The sequence below is a fragment of the Rhinatrema bivittatum genome, chromosome 1, assembly GCF_901001135.1.
Source record: "Rhinatrema bivittatum chromosome 1, aRhiBiv1.1, whole genome shotgun sequence".
NCBI lineage: Eukaryota > Metazoa > Chordata > Amphibia > Gymnophiona > Rhinatrematidae > Rhinatrema > Rhinatrema bivittatum.
Window position 1 is genome coordinate 820,324,134 of NC_042615.1, and position 20,950 is coordinate 820,345,083.

The window sequence follows — 20,950 nt, forward strand, 5'->3', positions numbered from 1 at the left end:
GAGAGGGATGGGCGACATTTCAGGTGAATAAAAGGGGCCGCCGCAGGGGGGGGGGGGGGGGGAGCCGGGCTGCAGCGTTGCTGACGGAAACTTTCATCCCCATCACAGGCGCGCGCGCGCCTTTTCTCTCTCGGCGCCCCCTCTCCCGCCACAATGGTGAGAAGTGATGAAGGGCGCCGCAGGCCTGCACTGTATTAACGATATATTTATAAAAAGGGGCCGCTGCCTCCCGCACACCCCTAGGTTTGTTCTTTTTAAATAATTCTTAAAAACTTTTACTACCTGGAATAATGAACGTTACGGCTTCGGAATGAGGGAGGGTCGGTCCATAGGGGAGTTTTACGGATACCAAGTCTGCTGTATCTGCTATGTTTGTTTCCTACATTGTGTTAAAACAAAAAAAACCATCTTTCTTGGAAGGCTGTTCCACACATTCACCACCCTTTCTGTAAAGAAATATTTCCTAAGATTACTCCTGCGTCTACCCCCTTTTCATCCTCATCTCATCACCCCCTCATTCTAAAGCCCCCTTTCCATTGAAATAGGCTCAGCTCCTGTGCATGGAAACCTTTGTGCTATCTGCATGTCTCTATCATTTCCTCTTCGCTCCAGAGTGTAGATGTTTAAGTCTGTCCCCATATGCTTTAGAACAAAGACCACTGACCAGTAGTAGTAACCACCCTCTGCACTGACCCCATCCTATCTATCAGCGGCATAGCCCACCAGCCGAAGAAGAGAGGCCCCGTCACACCATGCATGCAAATCCAGGGGAGCGGTGGCCCAAGAGCAGGAAGAGGCCTGCGAGGCCGCCGGTGCAACCCATCCCACTGGGTTAATGCGATGCTCTATGCTTCAACGGCAAGAGAAAATGTGGGCAAAGGATTTGCATTCACAAATAAGCGTGGGAGTAGCTTGCTTTTTGCGGTGGTTACTACCCCAAACCAATTAAGCGTGATACTTCACTTTGAATACATATATAGCACAGCTCGCTGCTTCAATGGCAGGGGGGAATGAAGATAAGAGGATTTATATTAAGACAACAACCAACAAGGACTAAATTGCACAGGCTGGGTAAACAAATAAGCATGGGAGTAGCTTGCTTATTGCGGCGGTTACTACCCCTAACCAATTAGGCTGGATACTTCACTTTTATGCAGCTCCATCACTGCTCTCTACATCATTGGCAGGGGTGGAAGGAAATTAGAACCAAAAAGTTACCAATAAGGGCCCTGACCTCAGTGGTCAGAGTAACAGATAACTATGAGAAAAATAACCGTGAAAGCTCGCTGGGCAGACTGGATGGGCCGTTTGGTCTTCTTATGCCGTCATTTCTATGTTTCTTTGACTGCAAAGGTTGTGGAAGCTGAAACTTAGAGGATTCACAGTGTTGTCTGCTGCCAGGAAAGAGTGTGGGAGATATGGAAGCTAAAATCTAATGATGGCGCCGGCCGTCCATTACTTCTACCATGTGACAGGGGCCAGCCAATGGCACAGATACCCTGTCACATGGTAAGGGGCAAAGGGCCATCGGCGCCATTTTGATTAGTGGCAGTCGACCGCCCGAGAGCGGGAGATCGCTCCCAGCACCCCCACTGGACCACCAGGTAATTTTAAAACATTGGGGGGGGGGGGGGGGGGTCAGGAGGGTGGGGGAAGCTAAGGGAGCTGTTTTAAAGGGTCAGGGTGGGTTTAGGGATTGTTTTTGTGTGCTGTTTTCCCCACCCTCCCCCAAAACGATAAGAGAACCCCCACGAACAATTTTCAATCGTCAGAAAAACAATTTACATCCCTAGCTAATAGTATGCAAATAAGCCTCTGGTTCGCTGTTGGAAAGAGTGCAGGGACTGTGGAAAATGAAGTCTAGATGGCTCACAATGTCCTCTGGAGTCTTCTGCTGGGATTGATGGAAGAAGTATGCTGATGAGCTTTTCCAGTCCTCTGCTGCTGAAAAGAGTGCAGGAGCTGTGGAAGATGAAGTCTAGATAGCTTGCAGTGTCCTCTGAAATCATCTGCTGGGGCAAGAATGCAGATGAGCCTTCTAGTCCTCTGCTTCTGGAAAGAATGAAGGACTTGTGGAAGCTGAAGATTAGAGAGCTCATGGTGTCCTGTGGAGTCCTCTGCTAGGAGACGTATGCAGTCGAGCCATCACATAGGTGTAAGCTATGTGGGTGCTTAGCATCCCCAATAATGAGCAAACTTTTACTATGTTGAGTTTAGCTTCCCCCTTTCATTTTTAAAAGTTGGCTGCAATGAGCCTTCAGGTTCACTGTTGCTGGAAAGAATGCAGGTATTGTGGAAGCTGAAACCTAGATGGCTTGAAGTATTCTCTGAAATCATCTGCTGGGGCAGCTAGGAAAAGAATGAAATGAGACTTTTAGTTCTTTGCTACTGGAAATAGTTTAAGAGCTGTGGAAGGTGAAGCCTAGATGGTTCACGGTGTCTTCTGGAGTCCTCTGCTGGGGCTACTGGGAGAATTATGCAAATAAGCCTTTCAGTTCTCTGCTGCAGATAGAAAAATCTTTGGAGGAACTGGTGGCTATCTGTCATATACTTTTTGGACATTATTATCCTTTATACTACCATCCCTACATATAACATTTGTTATCATTGGTTGGAATTTTTTTTGTCTCCACATGTACTTTTGCATAAGTGCTCTTAATTCCATACCAGCACCAATAAGCAATGAACGCCAACCAAAATTACCATATCTTTTCAGATACAAGTGATCTCTGTCTCAATGTCAAGGAGTCTCACTAGAGCTCAGTGTGAAGTCATCCAATAACTTGCTCAGTAGATTTCAACAGTGGGGATTAAGCTTCAAAAAATGCCTGCAACTAATGTCAAGAACTTACATATTTCTGGTTTCTTTCTGGTTACTGCACATCCCTTCTGCACTGGGGTATTGTCACCTTTCCCAAAACCTGTGTTCCATCCAAAAACTGACTACTTTGCCAGGCAGCAATCAATTGTCTTGGATTGTAGGTTTCACTGACAGCATTACTACAGTTAATGTTTACAGGATGCCAAATGCCCCCTTTGCTAACATCCCTGTCTATCCCCATCCAGTGATCTACTCTGGAGACTTCAACTGCCTGCACACCAAGTGGGGCGACTAGCATGACTTTACAGACCTTATAAGCTGGGCATCAATAGGATTTACTCTGCTCTAAGTTCTTTTCATTCGGTACGATGATATAGTGACACTAAAGCTGTTCTGGCATGTTGTCATCATAATCTCCGCTTCTACGTCTTCTCCCCACAAGAACTGTGATCAACAGCTTATTACATTCATGGCATAGACCATCTGTGATCCAGCACTTGTTAGTCCCACTAGGAATATCCCTGCCCCCTGCAGGAACTTTGCAAAAGCAAACTAAAGTACATTCTAAATAGATAAGCAATAAAATAAAAAAAAAAAAAAAAAGGGAGGCAAAAGGGTAGGGAAGTTCCCTCCCAGTCTGCTCCTTAATTGGAGCGGACTGGGAGGGAACTTGGGGAGGCCAAATTGTGTAATCTTACAAAATTGGGCCCCCTGCACGCGCTGCCCAAACATGTGCAGGCGGATTATAAGATCCGGCACGCAGCCATGGGAATTTATAACATGCGTACGCATGTTATAAAATCGGCGCGACAATTTGCACGCGCCGGGAAGCGCACACCTTTTAAAATCTACCCCTATGTGTGTATGTACAGTTTACAGGGAATACTGGCTAGAAGAGGATGGATAAGAAATGAATGGTTGAATTTATATTTGTATTTATGTATTTTATGTTTCAAGTTTTTATTGAAAAAATAAAAAGTTGAAACATATCCTACATGTGCACTTATTCTTATTTCTTGAGCACACAAAGTAATAAAGAAACAATTCCAATTTTTCAATTTTCTTCCATTATGCATAGCACTACTCCTTTCCCCCAGTCCTCTTTTCTATGTATGTATTTTAATATCACTGATGTTGTAAGATTACGGGCAAGTAATCAACTATTGTGCAAATAAATTGAGGCAGTGAGGATCGCTATCTTTGCACCAGACAGGCACATTACCAAGTGATCCTCATTCCCAACTCTGTGCTTTCCATCTGGTTGTGTGCCAAGTGCTAGGAATAGTCTTCCTGAACTGGTGCATCCTGCTCCCTCTCCTGCCATGTTTAAATCTCATCTAAAGATCCACCTTTTTTAAACCACTTTTAAATCTTATGCCTGATTGTCTGCTTTCTTTTCAACCGTTGTCTTGCTTTATGAAATACCCCAAGACTCTTGTTCTGTGTTTTTATTAGATTATAAGCCCTATTGAGCAGGGACTGCCTTTTTGTATGTTTGTACAGCGCTATAGAAATGTTAAGCAGTAATAGGTCCACCAGCCACCTTGCTCTCTACATTCCTAATAATCAAATTTGCCAACTATAACGGTTGTCCTAACCCTTCTCTCCTGGGCACATGACTCTGGAGACATCCTCAGTGCAAGAGGATAAGACATTAACTGGTGGACAGGTCCTAGCTACATGATTGCTTCCTTCCACACCAAGGTGATGGTCTCCTACCAAGTGATTTTCAAAGCAGCAGAGGGGCTGCCAGACTGGAGCTGGGACTGCTCTATTATGTCATCTCTAAATACTTCTGTCTGCCTCAGCTCTTCCAGTTCTGTGACTCTGGCCTTTAGATATCAGACATGCTCTCTGAGAGCCAGGAGCTCCTTGCACCAGGTGCACACACAGTCTCTGCAATAGGTAGATAATCATACATGTGGCACTCGGCGCAACAGACTGGATCACAACCATCTGTCTGCATCTTAATGTTCAGTAGCTAAAATTCTAAAGCTATTTAAGTAGCAGGAACACTTAATCAAACTTAAATAGGTGTGTTTTGGTGATGAGCAGTAACTTGCAATAGGACTAGAAGTAGTCAGTTACTAAATCCAGGTTTTAATTCGTGGCAAAGCCTGCTATTTTTGATAACCATCCGGGCTCCCTTTTCCATTTTGGCAAAGGAGGGCAATCCATTCTCATCCCTGTCATTAGGGCTTTTTTTTTTTCTTCAGTTTTCAGGCTGGCTGCTGATTTAGGCCGCCTTTGTTCTTTTCCTTTTGGTTTAAACCTTGGAACATAGCGCTCTCAGGAATGGGATTTCTTTTGATACAATAGTTAGTAACTGCGTGGTTGATTAATTTCCATCTGGCCTCAGGTTATACATATATAAATTGTAGATGGATTTATTGTTTACATGTCATGATTACTCATGGACAGTTGTCTCCATATCATCCTGCTAGGGCAGCATTTGTTTTGGTTTGTATTTTTATATAAAAATTTTAAACAACAAAAGGAAATACCAGGACATGCACATAAGCAGAAGGAAGATATCATGAACTAAAAGGCAACTTTGGTCATTTTAATCATAAAAATCACAACTCCTTTTACAGAAATCCAAATTAACTCTTGTTTGGGGAGCTTGCCAGCTTTGCAGAGCACTTGGCTGTGATGGTGGTGAAAGACAAGTTGGTTTAGGAGGGGTTACCCCATGAAGGAGCTGTGTGAGTATACAAACAGTATGGAATACATGACACGGCAACAAATTAAGCTGTTCTTTTGTTTAAAAAAATGGCACATTTATCGTACATCTCTAATTCATTCGGATATTGAACATTTTCCTCCTAATAAGAGTAAAAATATATAAAAAAATGTGACAGGGAGGTGGCGGAATTAAATACCAGTGATTACTTGTCCAGGAACCAGCTCTCATACCTTCTTAGAGCAAGCAAGTGACTTTTGCAAATTCTCTAAATTACTTTCCCACAAATATACACTCAGAATTAAATTTAAGCTACACATAGGATTAATTCACTCTTTCATACTACTTTCCCAGCACACAAATATATAAACACAGTAATAGTGCCATCCCTCGACCAAATTCCTTTGCGAGATTTAAGCACACTTTCCCAGCAAACCAATACTTAAGTCCTGCTTACTCACCAGCAGACACAGGATCTGCTAGCAGCACCCAGAGCAATTCACTTCTCCAAAACAGGGCAAAGGCTGGGGGGTTCTCTCAAGGGGCCTAATCAGAGAGATGTTCCAAGAGACTCAGAACCCTCCATTCATTGAAAGAAACAAGACAGTCTCTCATGACCTATTGCTTTAATGCACTTTCTGCAGGTAGAAAGACAGGTTAGTATGATGCAGTCTCTGCCTAGTGCCATCACAGTGATCCCAGCTGACAAATATTCACACTCACAGATCTGTTGAGAACCTGTAGGTCAGGGAAACTCATCGCATGTCCTATTTTGGATTTGGTAGCCTTGCAGCACACCTATTCAGCGCAGTTTTCAAATAGCCCTAGTGGCAGCCAAGTACATGGGTGCTTTTAGCATGCACACGTTCTGCACACTTTCAAAGAGGAACTACCCAGTTACTGCATGCATGCTAAGTGTTTCCACCTACTCTGCACCTGCTATTTGTGCACCCCCTGCTCCTTCCCCCAAGAATACTTCTCTGTAAGCCAGCTAAAAGTCTGTACACTATGGAAGCTTACAAGTGTTTTCAGCTGCTCTGACGCAACAGTTTGTAGAAAGGGCAACCTATCCGTGTAATGCAGCTAGACTACTCGCAAAACTGACTTCAAGATGTTTACTACGTCCCCTGAACCTGCAATAATATGCACAGACCTCCAGCACCTCTCACTCTAAACAAGCGACAGCAGAGTCAATTCCTGTGCTGGCCAGGGAATAGCTCTTTAAAAACACAATCTTCAAATTCTCTTCCATAATTCTGTCTATAAGGAGTTAAGGTCCTGCAGCTGCTTCTCGTGTCCAAAGTCCTATTTCTTTCCAGTGACAAGGACATTTCAATGTTTATGAGCAAGCCTCAGTCAGATCCTGCACTGTGCAGGGGGCAGTCCTCAAGCGCTGAGAAGCTGAAAAGCTGTTGCATGGTCTCCATCTCGCTACAATCCTGTTGCTGCCAGTATTCAGTAAAGATACAAGAAGCTTGGACGATAGGATCAGTGGGTACGGTTTTCACTTCATGGTCTCAGAAGCAGCTTCTGCAGCGTCTCTTCCACCTGCATAGAGTACCAGAGATATATGGGTGGGAGATGGGATCGCTGGGCTCCTCACTTCACATTGTTCTTGCTTCGTGCTCTCAGTAGCATCTCCTGCAGTGTTTCGCCCACCTGCACCAGATTGTCGGAGATGAGGTGCATGTGGGAGATGGTATCGTTGGCGAGGCTTTCCAAGAGCGCCTGCTGCTGCTGGGAGGTGTGCAAGAGCTGCGTCAGGATCTGCTGCATGCTCTGCAGAAGAGACACCACCGACACACCTGAAACAGCCACACAGAAGAGTCACACAAAAACCTAAAATATGCACCACTTCTACCAGCTCTGGCTGCAGCTACAAAACCTTAAATCAACTCTTGTCTGAGGGATCATCCATGTCAGCAGGTCCGATGCTACTGAGAGCTTTTGATTATTGGAAATAGACAGGTCAATGGATGTTAGAAAGACTCAGAGCAGATAAGTGTTTCTACTAGCTCTGCAGCACAGAAACAAAATTGGCAACATAACCGTGTCTACAGCACACAGCCAGGAAGCCGGAGAATCCAGCAGGCTCCCACTTCTAGATTCCAGCTCTTACTCTTTTCCCCATGTAACCCAGGGCTCTGCTCCTGCATAACCCCATACAAGTTACATTAAAACTTTTTAAAAATGGGACTTTTATATTTTCATCTCTTTGGAGGTAGATCCTACCAGCCTTCAAGTACTCTGTGCAAAATGATAGCACTTTATTAATAATCACCATCACCTTATGACTGTACAGCACTGTGTACACTGATGGAACTTTAGAATGAAATCACTGCTGACTTACAGTGCTGTGTACACTGATGGAACTTTAGAAATGATCACTGCTCTGACTCTGTGGAACTTTACAAATAATTACTGCTTTGTGACAGTGCAGTGCTGCGTACATGGACGGCACTGTAGTTAATACTGTGCAACTGGAAGGTTTACCTTGCAGGTCTGCAGCTGCAGCCTGATCCCCCAGCATGGTTCCAGCTCCTGCGGCAGGCGAGGCTCCATGCTCCGGCGGTGCATCTGTTACATGGTATAGGAAAAGAAACAGTTAGCCTGGGGAGGAAAACTCAGAATGTGTACCAGAAGAAAAGGCTTCAGGGGTTTCTCGTGGTTCTCAAAGGGCACATCAAGCAACAGGGAGAGCAATGGAGGCTTTGTAGGGAGCTTGTCAATGCCAGGGACCTTTCAGTAAAACTGATATTAGTGGAAGGTTAAAAAGGAATGAGTGTACAGTCTAAACTTGACAAGACTGAATTAATCCCAGATTTACCCCCACTGCATCCACAGACTTGAAAAGCTGCTTTTCTTAGAGAGACTGGAGCTTCTAGTTCACAGCAGCAATAGGTAAAACCAGGACTGGCTCTGCTTATTCTTGACATGGAGTTTACCAACAACTAGCAAAGACATTATAATAAGAGAGCAGTGCCCTAGCAATCCAAAGTTTAATTAAGATGGGCATGCCACAGCCCCTGTGCATATTCCAGTCCTGGGTTGTTTGGTTTCCTATGGAATTTACATTTTAAGTAGAATTACTTAAAAGGACCAGTAAATGAGTCTATTTTGTCCATCAGTACTCCTAAAAGTGACATTTCATTTTTTTTTGTACAAACGTCCCAGAGCTTTCAGTCCTTCAGGTGAAGTATCAGCTTTATGAGAAATAAGATGTATGCCTGTTAGACACAGATGTATAGTTTCTCACCGGCCTCTCTCTCTGAGATCTCCTGCTTTATGGATAGTGATGGGGCGAAGGAGGTGATCGAGGCTGCAAAGAGAAAAGAGACCACACCAGAACTAAGAACACCAAGAACAGAAGGAGAATCAGGTGTAACCCCTAGTCATATGAACTTACCGATAACAGGGAGAGGGGGGATATAAGGACCACAGGTGCTGCAGTCTGCAAGAGAAGTCACAATTACATTCAGAAAAGACAATACTGCCTTCCCCCATGATCAGAGTCTTTGCTCATTAACAGTGCCCAGCATCCTAAAATCTCCAATTTTAATTTCTATCAAGCACATCAGCAACAGCTGGGAAAAAGTGCCTAGGAGTGAGAGGACTGCTTTATGTACATAAAACAGAAGAATAATGGTAAAAGGAAAGAAACCAGTATGAGGGTGATATAAGGAAGGGCAAAAAAATTAGCATTCAAAACGTATAAGAGATCTCAGAATGAGGATGATGGGAAGAATATCTGGAAAAGCTGAGGGAAGCAGAGAAGGTTGTCAGGCCAGCAACGATGTGAATGTAAGAGATAATAGCAGAGGTGGTAAATCAAGGGGATGGCTTTTTTCAGATATGTCAGTGAAAGGAGGAAGGTGGTGCTGGGACTGTAAAATAGAGAAGAAAAGAACTGTGGAAGGAGGACATGGGGAAAGCAGAATTTTATTTATTTCTTCAAAATCATATCTCCACACAATGTTCGATGCAGATTACAATTTCAATTAATACAACATATCACAAACTGGAGAAATTACTTACCTGATAATTTTGTTTTTCTTAGTGTAGACAGATGGACTCAGGACCAATGGGTATAGTTACTCCTGATAGCAGATGGGAGACGGAGTCATTTCAAAGCTGACAGCTGTGCAGTATTCTCCTTGAAAAGCAATTGTGGATATATGGGTGCTCTAATAACTTGATTAACTTGGTTAACTTGATTAACTAGGTCTGGTTCAACTGATTTCCAAATTGGAGACCGCCAGTGCACTCAACCGAATAACGCCAACACCCGGCAACTAGGATGTCTTGAACTAAGGGTAATATCTGGCTTACCCGTGCTTGTCTTGTTCTCGGTGTTTGTCACCCGAGTTTTCCGGATTTTGGGGCAGCCGTGGGTGGGATGCTGAGTCCATCTGTCTACACTAAGGAAAACGAAATTATCAGGTAAGTAATTTTTCCATTTCCTAGCATATAGCCAGATGGACTCAGGACCAATGAGATTTTATTTATTTTTTTACTATACCGACATTCGTTAGAAACATCATGTCTGTTTACATTAAAACATAACAGTAGCAAGAAAATGCTTTACAATAAACACATTGGAAATTAAAACAAGAGATTGTGGCTTTACAGAACACACAGATATATTAAAAACAGGGGTGGAAGCTACAGGGGGAAGGAACGGGGGGAACTATGTACAAGCATCATATAGATAGTAAAAACAATTTGCTACTCCCGAACAGGGCGGGAGGCTGCTCGTGGCCCACTTAGTACTGTCCTTGCAAAGGTTGTGTCCTCCCGGGCCTGGACATCCAGGCGGTAGAACTTGGAGAAGGTGTGTATGGAGGACCTCGTCACCCCCCCGACAGATCTCGGCAGGCGACAGCATCTTGGTTTCCGCCCAGGACACTGCCTGGGCCCTTGTTGAATGAGCCTTGACTTGCAGAGGTGGAGGCTTCCCTGCCTCTACGTAGGCCGCCTTGATTACTTCTTTGATCCAGCAGGCTATATTGCTCGCGAGGCTGCTTCCCCCTGTTTCTTCCTGCTGTGAAGGACGAATAGGTGGTCTGTCTTTCGCACAGATTCTGATCTTTCCAACGGACTAGGAGTCTGCCGAGGTTAAGATGGCGAAGAAGGCGTGAGTCTTCCGCATCCTTATGTTCTTCTGGAGATGATAGTGAGATGGTTTGGTTTAGATGAAATTGAGAAACCACTTTCGGTAGGAAGGCGGGGACAGTGCGTAGCTGTATGGCTCCCGGTGTGAACCTGAGGAACGGTTCCCGACAGGATAGTGCTTGAAGCTCGGAGATGTGATGGGCTGAACATATTGCCACTAGGAATGCAGTCTTCAAGGTCAGGAGCCATAGTGACAGACCGCGTGTTGGTCTGAAGGAAATTCCCGTGAGGAAGTTTAGTACTAGGATTGAGATTCAATAGGGATATCGGCCACTTTAGGGGTGGTCAGATTTGTTTGACCCCCTCTCAGGAAACGTGAAACATCTGGATGGGTTGATAGGCTTATGCCATCCACTTTGGCTCTAAAGCAGGCCAGCGCAGCCACATGAACCTTGAGGGAGTTGAGAGACAATCCCTTCTTCAAGCCGTCTTGCAGAAATTCCAGGATCATGGGGATTTTGACTGTCCGCAGGAGGATCTCGCGGTCCTCACACCAGGCTCGAATACTCTCCATATTCGTATGTAGGCTAGTCATGTGGAGAACTTGCGTGCTCGAAGCAAAGGGTCAATCACTGCCTTAGATTATCCGCTTTTCTTCAGGTGAGTCCTCTCAAGGGCCAGACTGTAAGAGAGAATAGTGTCGGGTCTTTGTGGAGGATCGGTCCTTGCCGGAGAAGGTCCCTGTGTGGAGGTAGGCACAGAGGGTTCCCCACAAGAAGTCTTCGCATGTCTGCGTACTATGGCCTTATTGGCCAGTTCAGGGCCACTAGAAGTACTAGTCCCCTATGGCGTTCTATCTTGCGGATGATCCTGCCCAGTAGTGGCCATGGGGGAAAGGCGTACAGCAGGTCTTCCTGTGGCCAGGTCTGGACAAGGGCATCGATTTCCCGGGATTGCAGTTCTAGTCTGCGGCTGAAGAACTTGGGAACTTGGGTGTTGGACCGGGTTGCCAGGAGATTCATGGCTGGGGTTCCCCAGCAGTTTACTATCAACTGGAAGGCTGTGGACGACATCATCCATTCCCTTGGGTCTAGAATCTCTCTGCTGAGGTAGTCCATAGAGATGTTGTCTTTTCTCGCGATGTGGGCGGATGAGATCCCTTGCAGGTTTGTTTCCTCTCACGCCATGAGGTGGGGGGTCTATCTCCAGGGACACCTGTTGGCTTCTGGTTCCTCCCTGGCGATTGATGTAGGCAACTGTTGTGGCATTGTCCAACATGACTGTCAGACTTACCCCAGAGTCCGTGGATGAATTGTAGGCAGGCTAGTCTGACTGCTTGGGCTTCCAGTCAGTTTGTGTTCCATTCCACCTCTTCTTTGTCCTATTGTCCCTGGGCCGTCAGTTCCTGACAGTGTGCTCCCCACCCTTGCAGGCTCGCATCCGTGGTGAGCAAGATCCAGTCTGGTGGGGATAGTTTTACTCCCTTGCTAGCTGGTCTTCCTGTAGCCACCATTGGAGCTGGGTCTGAACCTCTGCTGGTAGCTGGAGGTGAATGGAGTAGTTCTGGGATGTCTGTTTCCATCGTAATAGTAGGGAACGTTGTAGTGGGCGCATGTTGGCCCTTGCCCATGGAACGACTTCCAGAGTTGATGTCATGAGACCGAGGACTTGGAGGTAATCCCATACCTTGGAGCGAGCATAGTTCAGTTTTCGCAGCTGACCCAGTTTTCTTCTTCTTGGAGGGGGGGGGGGGGGGTTGGGAGGGCTGCAGGCAGCTCTTGGCTGTGTTGATGACCTACCCGAGATTTTGCAGCAGATTCTTGACTCTGGTGGTCGCCTGGTGACTTTCCTCTGGAGATTTTGCCCTGATTAATCAATCGTCCAGGTAAGGATGTACGAGGATTCCTTTCCTCAGTGTTGCCACCACTAACACCATGATTTTGAAGGTCTGAGGGGCGGTGGCTAGTCAGAAAGGTAATGGTAATGATGGTCCAGTATCGCAAAGCATAGGAAGCGCTGATGGTCTTGATGGACCGGAATGTGGAGATAGGCTTCGGATAGCTCCAGTGAGGTCAGGAATTCTCCCGGCTGTACTGCCCTTATGACTGAATGCAGGGTTTCCATGCGGAAGTGTGGTACCCTCTGGTAACGATTGACAGACTTGAGATCCAGGATGGGCTGGAATGTACGTTCCTTCTTGGGAATGATAAAATAGATGGAATAGTGACCAGTATTTTGTTGGTGCGTGGGCACGGAGTTATTGCCTTTAAGATGAGTAGTTTAGTCAGTGTGGTTTCCACTGCCGTCCTCTTGGAGAGGGCGTGGCATAGTGATCTCACAAATTTGTCTGGAGGGATGCTGTGGAATCCAGATAGTATCCCTCTCAAATGATGGTTAAGCCTGGGATAAGCACAGAGGATCCTTAGCTGTGGGGGAGTGAGGGGTAAAGCCTGGGATAAGCACAGAGGATCCTTAGCTGTGAGGAAGTGAGGGGTAAAGCCTGGGATAAGCACAGAGGATCCTTAGCTGTGGGGGAGTGAGAGGTAAAGCCTGGGATAAGGCACAGAGGATCCTTAGCTGTGAGGAAGTGAGGGGTAAAGCCTGGGATAAGCACAAAAGATCCTTAGGAGGGGTAAAGCTTGGGAGAAGTACAGATGATCCTTAGAACATAAGACTTGCCATACAGGGTCAGACAAAGGTCTATCAAGCCCAGTATCCTGTTTCCAACAGTGGCCAATCCAGGTCACAAGAACCTGGGGGAATCCCAAGGGGATAGATTCTATGCTGCTTATCCCAGGGATAAGCAGTGGATTTCCCCTTGTCCATATTAATAATTGTTTATGGACTTTTCCTCCAGGAACTTGTCCAAACCATTTTACATAATAGCTTTCACCTCATCCTCTGGCAATGAATTCCAGAGCTTAATTATGAGTTGAGTAAAAAAATATTTTCTTTTATTAGTTTTAAATGTATCACCTAGTAACTTCACTGTCCCCCTGGTCTTTGTACTCTTTGAAAAAGTAAACGACTGATTAACCTTTACTTATTCCACTCCACTCATTATTTTATAGACCTCTATCTTATCTTCCCTCAGCTGTCTCTTCTCCAAGCTGAAGAGTCGTAACCTCTTTAGTCTTTCATAGAGGAATCATTCCATCCTCTATCATTTTCGTTTATTTATTTATAAAAATGTATTAATCGCTTTCCAATTTTATGGTAAAAATTTCCAAAGCGATGTACATGTTTAGTTATCACATAAAATGTTACAAACAATAAAACAATATACATCCATTAAAATAAAATAGCTTATCATGTTACCATCCCGCTATAACAACCATAAAAATACCCTACCAATTCAGACCTCATTGCTAGACCCCTTAAGCTTAAAGAGTATTCCCAGGTTTAATTCAGAAGCTCTGACATCATCAACCATGTTTTTATTTTACGCCGAAATCTCATCAGGTCCATTTCTTCCCTGATGTCCAATGGATTCCATAATTTGGGAACCATCATGGAAAAAGACAGAATTTGAAGTCTTATATGATGGAAACTCTTAACCGAGGGAAGTTGTAGCTGTGAAACATATGACAGCAAGTAACTCTAGGTGGGTGTTTCCAAAGGATCTTGTTCCATAAGAACATAAGAAACATAAGATATGCCATACCGGGTCAGACCAAGGGTTCATCATGCCCAGTATCCTGTTTCTAACTGTGGCCAATCCAAATCACAAGTATCTGGCAAGTACCCAAACATTAAATAACTCTCAAGCTGGGGGCGCTGTTGAGCGATCGATGAGGGCGGTCGCGTAGCGGCAGAGCTCCGTTCCCCCGGCAGCCCCTTTCCCGCCGAAATCAGTGCAAACGGCCCGACTTTTTGCTAAAAACAGTACCTAGCCGTACCCGACTCTCCTGACCAGCTGGACCCGATGGCCACGAAACGCAGAACCGCCGATTTGCGGCAATATTCGTATGGCAAGCTGGCTCCTGACCCCGACCAAGATGGCGGCTCCGACGGGGAAATCGCTGCAGGAAACGGTGAGGACAGCATGGCGTCCCCTGAAACCCACGCGGCTACCCCAGCTACCCCGGAGGGAACCCCTCTCACTCGGGAAGAGGCACGCCAATGGTTCATTGAACTGCGAGGTGATATGAAGCAGCACAAGCGGGAGATTATGGAGTCGGTGGCAGAAGTTAAAGAAGGCCTAGCAGCCCTGGGGAACCGGGCAGATGAAATTGAAAACAGGGTGGATTCTCACGGGGAGGCCCTGAATACTTTACATTCTCAAGGATTACAATATAGAGCTGATCTCCTTGCCCTTCAGGAGAAAATTGAGGACTTAGAAAATCGGAACCGGCGCAACAATTTACGCATCAGGGGAGTGCCGGATACCCAGGACTTCGCTGATGTCACTGTGGTGGCTCAACAAATTTGTCTTCATATTCTCTCCGCGTGTCAGGGCAATACACCTGACCCAGTGCCTGCCCCCTCGGACATCTCCTTGGACCGTGCACATAGGGCTTTGGGGCAGCGCCGTGACAAGCAGCCACGGGATTTGGTCATTTGCTTCCATAATTTTCAACTTAAGGAGAGAATATACTCGGCCTTCCGCTCCATGAAGGAGATAACTTGGAAAAATCAGACCATCACCATCTTTCAAGATTTAGCCCCTGTTACACTGCAAAAGCGGTACGAGCTTAGAGAGGTGACCTTGGCTCTCAGGGAACAGAGTATCAGATATCGCTGGACATTCCCCTTTGGACTTTTGTTTCAGGCTCAGGGGGTGACTTACAGGATTAAAAATAAAGCGGAAGCGCTGGAGGCATTTACTAAAGCGCACATCCCTGCGACGTTTCAAGTGCCCAAGATGGCGTCCCCGCCGGAAAGCCTGGATACAGCTCCTCGCTGGCAAAGGGCGGACAAAGGCGGGAAGCGACTTCGAAGACAGTCTGATATTCGACGTTCGCCACCGAAAGACCAAGGTTGAGCTATCTCGATTGGAGACTTTCTCTATCTGGACTGATTGTTCTGGAGCAGGTTTGGTTCATTCTGTGACACTGCGGGTTCCTGCTACTTTTTGACTACATGGCGGGGGACTGTGGACGACACGGTGCCCTCTGCGCTGGGTTTTTTCAGCTATTTTTCAGCTATTTTATGTTGTTTGTTACGGTTATAGGCCGTTTTTGAGTTTATCTGTTCATGTTAAGCTGGTTGGCGGGGGGGGGGGGGGGGGGGGGTGTAAGCTGGTGACTGCCGGAAGTCGGGTGTATACGGCCTCCATTTTATGTATCCCAAGGTGGCTTGGAGGGATACAGTTGGATTGATGGGGAATACACTGGGACACATTCTGGGAAACACATGCGTTTTTGCTATCTCGGGATCGGGGGAACTGATTGGGGGATTATTGCGTTTCGTGGGCCACATGGTAAGGGAAGGGATTGTTTCGCCATTATTCTGGATGCGATCAGCACTTCTTATGAGATATGGCTACTAAAATTTTATCACTCAATGTGAAGGGACTAAACACTCCAAGGAAACGCTTGCTGCTCCTTAAGGAGCTTCAGCGGCAGGGGGCGGGCATAGCATTTATTCAAGAGACGCATGTCAGGAAACATCATGAAAGGCTTTTGGCCTTTCCTCAATTCCCTACTTGTCACTGGGCAGCCAGCTCTAAGGAGCGGAAATATGCTGGAGTGGGCGTACTAATCTCATCGGCCTGTGTTCATGAGGAATTGTTCAAACTGATAGATCCTAAGGGCAGATATATTTTTCTGAAAATCCGGGTGGGCAACAGTATCATTTCCCTGCTTAACGTTTATTTTCCACATACAGATCAGGTGGCCTTTTTGACTCATCTTAATGAACTATTGCTGCAGCACTTGGAGGGGGATTTAGTGCTGGGAGGGGACTTTAATGCTACTTTAACGCCCTCGCTGGACCACAGTACAGGAACCAGCGCAGCTCTTGGTTTTCGGTCCAAGTGGCGCAGTTTCCTTACTAAATGGGGTATGTTGGACATATGGCGGCAGCGGTACCCACACTCTAGATCCTACTCTTTCTACTCTCCCCCACATGGCACATACTCTCGGATAGACTATTTTTTTGTCTCTAAGCAAATGCAAAACAGGGTACGGAAAACAGAGATTGAGCCCATTACATGGTCTGACCATGCCCCAATATGGTTCGCAGTTGATCTACAGGACGTTGCCCCTGGGTATAGGCCCTGGAGACTTAATGAGGGCTTACTTAAAGACCGGGATTTTGTGACCAAGATGGAGTCGCACATGAAACTCTTTTTTCAGGAAAATATGACAGAGGATGTGAATCCCTTAACGGTCTGGGAATGCTCTAAAGCGGTGATGCGGGGACTCTTTCTCTCCCAAGCTGCCTATTGCAATAAGACCCGGGAGGCTAATAGGCTTAGTTTACTCACTAAGTTGGGGGTCCTGACCAAGCAGCATAGTACCACCTCCTCGACCTCTGTTTATCGCCAAATCCTACAGATTAAGGGACAGCTTAGGTCCCTGGATGACGAGGTTGTTAGCCACCATATGCTTTTGTTAAGGCAGAAATTTTTCGAGGGTGGCAATAAAGCAGGGCGCTATTTGGCACAAAAATTAAGGGCCAAGAGGGCACAGGCGACTATCGCCAAGTTAGTTACCCCGGGGGGTTCTCCCACTACAACGTCGGAGGGTATACGGCAGGCTTTTACCAATTTTTACGCCCATCTTTATTCCTCTGATGGTACGATCACTGATGCTGCCATTACCGACTACCTGCATTCAGTGCACTTACCTTCCTTGACTGACTCACAGAGGGCTTTTCTAGACAAGCCTATCGAGACTGCAGAAGTGCTTCTAGCTATTAAACACCTAAAGCCCGGTAAGGCCCCGGGTCTAGACGGCTTTACGGGAGGTTATTATCGCAAATTTGCGCATCTTTTGGCGGGACCTTTAACGGACTCGTTCAACTCTCTTTTGCAGGGGACCAATATTGGACGGGACGCTAACACTGCCGGCATCACAGTGCTACCAAAGCCGGGGCGTGACCCCACACAATGTGCCTCGTTTCGGCCTATCTCCTTAATTAACATAGACCTTAAAATTCTAGCGCGAGTCCTGGCCGCTCGTCTTAATGGAGTTTTGCCAATTTTGGTACATAATGACCAGGTGGGTTTCGTCCCGGGGCGGTTGGCGGCGGACAATGTCCGGCGGATCATTGATATTATTGATTGGGTACATGCCGAGAGAATGCCAGCTATCCTTCTCTCCCTAGATGCGGAGAAGGCATTTGATCTAGTGCACTGGCCTTTCCTCTTTCAGACACTAAATACCATGTCCTTTGGCCCTTCTTTTCTGACTTGGTTGGAAAAATTGTACAACCATCCTCTGGCGCGAGTCAAGGCCAATGGCAGCTATGGCATGCCGTTTGAGATCCAACGTGGAATCAGACAGGGATGCCCTTTGTCCCCCTTATTATTTGCCCTCTTTCTTGAACCCTTTACAACGACCATCCGAACCTCGCGGGGAGTGGTGGGAGTGCGGAAGGGGGAACATCATTTTAAGATATCCCTCTTCGCAGATGACGTGATGTTCACTATCACAGACCCAGGGTCCTCCTTGCCGCAGATCATGTCCGAATTACAGCGCTTTACCTCTGTGTCCGGTATGAAGGTTAATTATGACAAATCGGAGATTCTTAATCTCACTATGCCGCCTTCGGAGGTACAGACTCTGGGGCGCCAATTCCCCTTTAAATGGGCTACCTCGTCCCTTAAATATCTGGGAGTCCGACTAGGCTCTACAACTAGTCAGCTGTATAAGCTAAATTATGATCCACTAGTGCAAACTATCCGTAAAGATTTAAATAACTGGCAGCATCAGATGCATTCCTGGCTGGGTCGTCTCGCTATCGTCAAGATGAATATCCTGCCCAGATTTTTATATTTTTTCACCACGATACCAATTTTTTTGCCTAACTCCATATTGAAGAAATGGCAGCAGATGTTATGCAGTTACATCTGGCGCAAGCGGCCTCCACGGGTGGCCAGGGCAACGTTATATCGACCTAAATCTCAGGGGGGTGTTCAGTTACCTCATTTATTGTGGTATTATTTGGCGGCGCAGCTTCGAGCTTTGGTGGCACTCCATCGCACTACTGACATCCCGCAATGGGTACTGCTAGAACAGGCATTGGTAGGGATGGTTCCCTTATCGGCTCTCCCCTGGCAACCCCCTTTGACTGGGGGATATATTCAATACACGCCATTTGCTCTTCGCACCACCCTTAGGGTGTGGCTTCACTGGAAAGCTAAGTTGGTGGGACCAGAGCGATATTTCACCATGACTCACCTTAACACTAATACGGTTTATTCCATTAATGACACTTCCGTGACTATGAAAAGCTGGGTGTCCGCCGGCATTACAAGACTGGTACATGTACTGCGTCAGGGGACACTGTGCACTCTAGACCAATTACGTACCCAACGGGTGTCGAGTGGTGGGGATTTTTTGCATTACGCCAAATTATACCACTTTGTTAAGCGTGGATTGAGGGGGGGTACTCTCAAATTGACAGGTACTTTGTTCGAAAATTACTGTAAATATGCTTCCTCCATTAGAGGTGTCATCTCCAAGATCTATGGCCTTTTCAACGGGCTGTTGACAGATACCCCACGCCATCGCTTGTTATGGGAACAGGATCTTCCCTGTCACCTGGATGACACTGACTGGGATTCTATTTACTCCCTGGCTCACAAATGCTCGGTGTCGGCCAGTTTACAGGAAAACTGTTATAAATTAATTTACCGCTGGCATTATACCCCAGAGCGTCTTCATAAGTTTAAACCAGCACTATCCAACCAATGTTGGCGGGGCTGTGGTCACCTTGGTACCTACTACCATATCTGGTGGGAGTGCCCTAAGGTGGCGTTAGTATGGCGGGCAGTATTGGATTGGCTCTCAGCCCTGGTCCTCGCCCCGGTGTGCGCTGAACCACAGCACGTACTGCTCGGCCTGCCCTTACCTGATCATAAAAAAGACACACAGAAATTTTTGTTACAAGTCTTTATTGCTGCACGTACAGAGATAGCTTTCCACTGGAAGGAGGCCAATACCCCCAGCTTAGCTAAAATTCAATATAGACTTCACACATACTACCAACTTAGTAGACTCACTGCGGTGTGTAGAGACCGGTTGGCGGCGTTTGAAAGAATGTGGGGCTCCTACATCAAGTGGTTAGAACTCCAGAATGTCTCCCCCTAAACGGATGTCACCATTATTGTTGGTTTTGCCCTGGACTGCTCCATCCTTGCTACATCCTTTTATTACTGGTCCCTGCTGGGATGTCCCCCACTATATCCCTTTACATCCTTTCCTTTGAGCCCTTTCCTCCCTTGCCTTGTCCCCTTGCTATTTGGTGGTCTCACTACGTTTTATCTCCCTGGCGAGATTCTTGCATAAATTTTTTTTTTTTTTTCTTTCCCTGATGGATATATATTACCAGTGTATGGGGGGGTGGGGGGTGGGCTGACGGGGCTGGGGTGAATGTATAAATGGAAAGTTCGGTCACTATTGGCTATGACTGTCTTGTTTCACCTTGAGGTGGATGGTTACTAATACGGTACATTTTTTGTTTTTGACTTCTGTATTTATTCATGTTTTTTCTGTGCTAATGTTATGTATCCATGTTTTGCATTGACTGATAATAAACTCTTTAAATACAAAAAAAAAAATAACTCTCAAGCTACTATTGCTTATTAATTAATAGCAATTTATGGAACTTATTCAAACCTTTTTTAAACCCAGTTACACTAACTGCCGTAACTACAACCTCTGGCAATGAATTCCAGAGCTTAACTATGCCTTGGGTGAAAAATAATTTTCTTTTATTTGTTTTAAATGAGCTACTTGCTACCTTCATGGAGTGCCCTAGTCCTTCTATTATCTGAGAGAGTAAATAACTGATTTACATTAAGCTGTTCAAGACGTTTCATGATTTTGTAGTCCTCTATCACATCTCCCCTCAGTCGTCTCTTCTTCAAACTGAACAGCCCTAACCTCTTAAGCCTTTCCTCATAGGGCAGCCGTTCCATGCCCCTTATTTAGGTTGCCTTCCTCTGCACCTTTTCCAGTGCAACTGTGTTAGGAATTATTAGGAAGGGAATGGAGAATAAAACAGAGAATATAATAATGCTCCATGGTGCGACCTCATCTTGAGTATTGTGTGAAGTTCTGGTCACCACATCTCAAGAAAGATACAGCAGAATTAGAAAAGGTACAGAGAAAGGCAACTTGGTCCTAGCATTTAAAATCTTGTGAGGACAGGACCTCTCTCAT

General features: G+C 45.9%; 1 protein-coding gene across 3 annotated transcripts in view; it reads right to left on the reverse strand.

Moving 5' to 3' along the window:
- Positions 1-5,363: 5,363 nt before the first annotated feature.
- The window catches only part of LOC115078928, a 134,205-nt gene continuing 118,618 nt past the window's right edge, over positions 5,364-20,950 (reverse strand). For all 3 annotated transcript variants that reach the window (XM_029582040.1, XM_029582039.1, XM_029582037.1), the window contains 4 exons: positions 8,911-8,955; positions 8,761-8,823; positions 7,998-8,081; positions 5,364-7,309 (listed from right to left, as the gene is read on the reverse strand). In XM_029582040.1, coding sequence (XP_029437900.1) covers positions 7,104-7,309; positions 7,998-8,081; positions 8,761-8,823; positions 8,911-8,955 — 398 coding nt within the window. In that variant the 3' untranslated portion in view covers positions 5,364-7,103. The remainder of the gene's footprint in view (positions 7,310-7,997; positions 8,082-8,760; positions 8,824-8,910; positions 8,956-20,950) is intronic.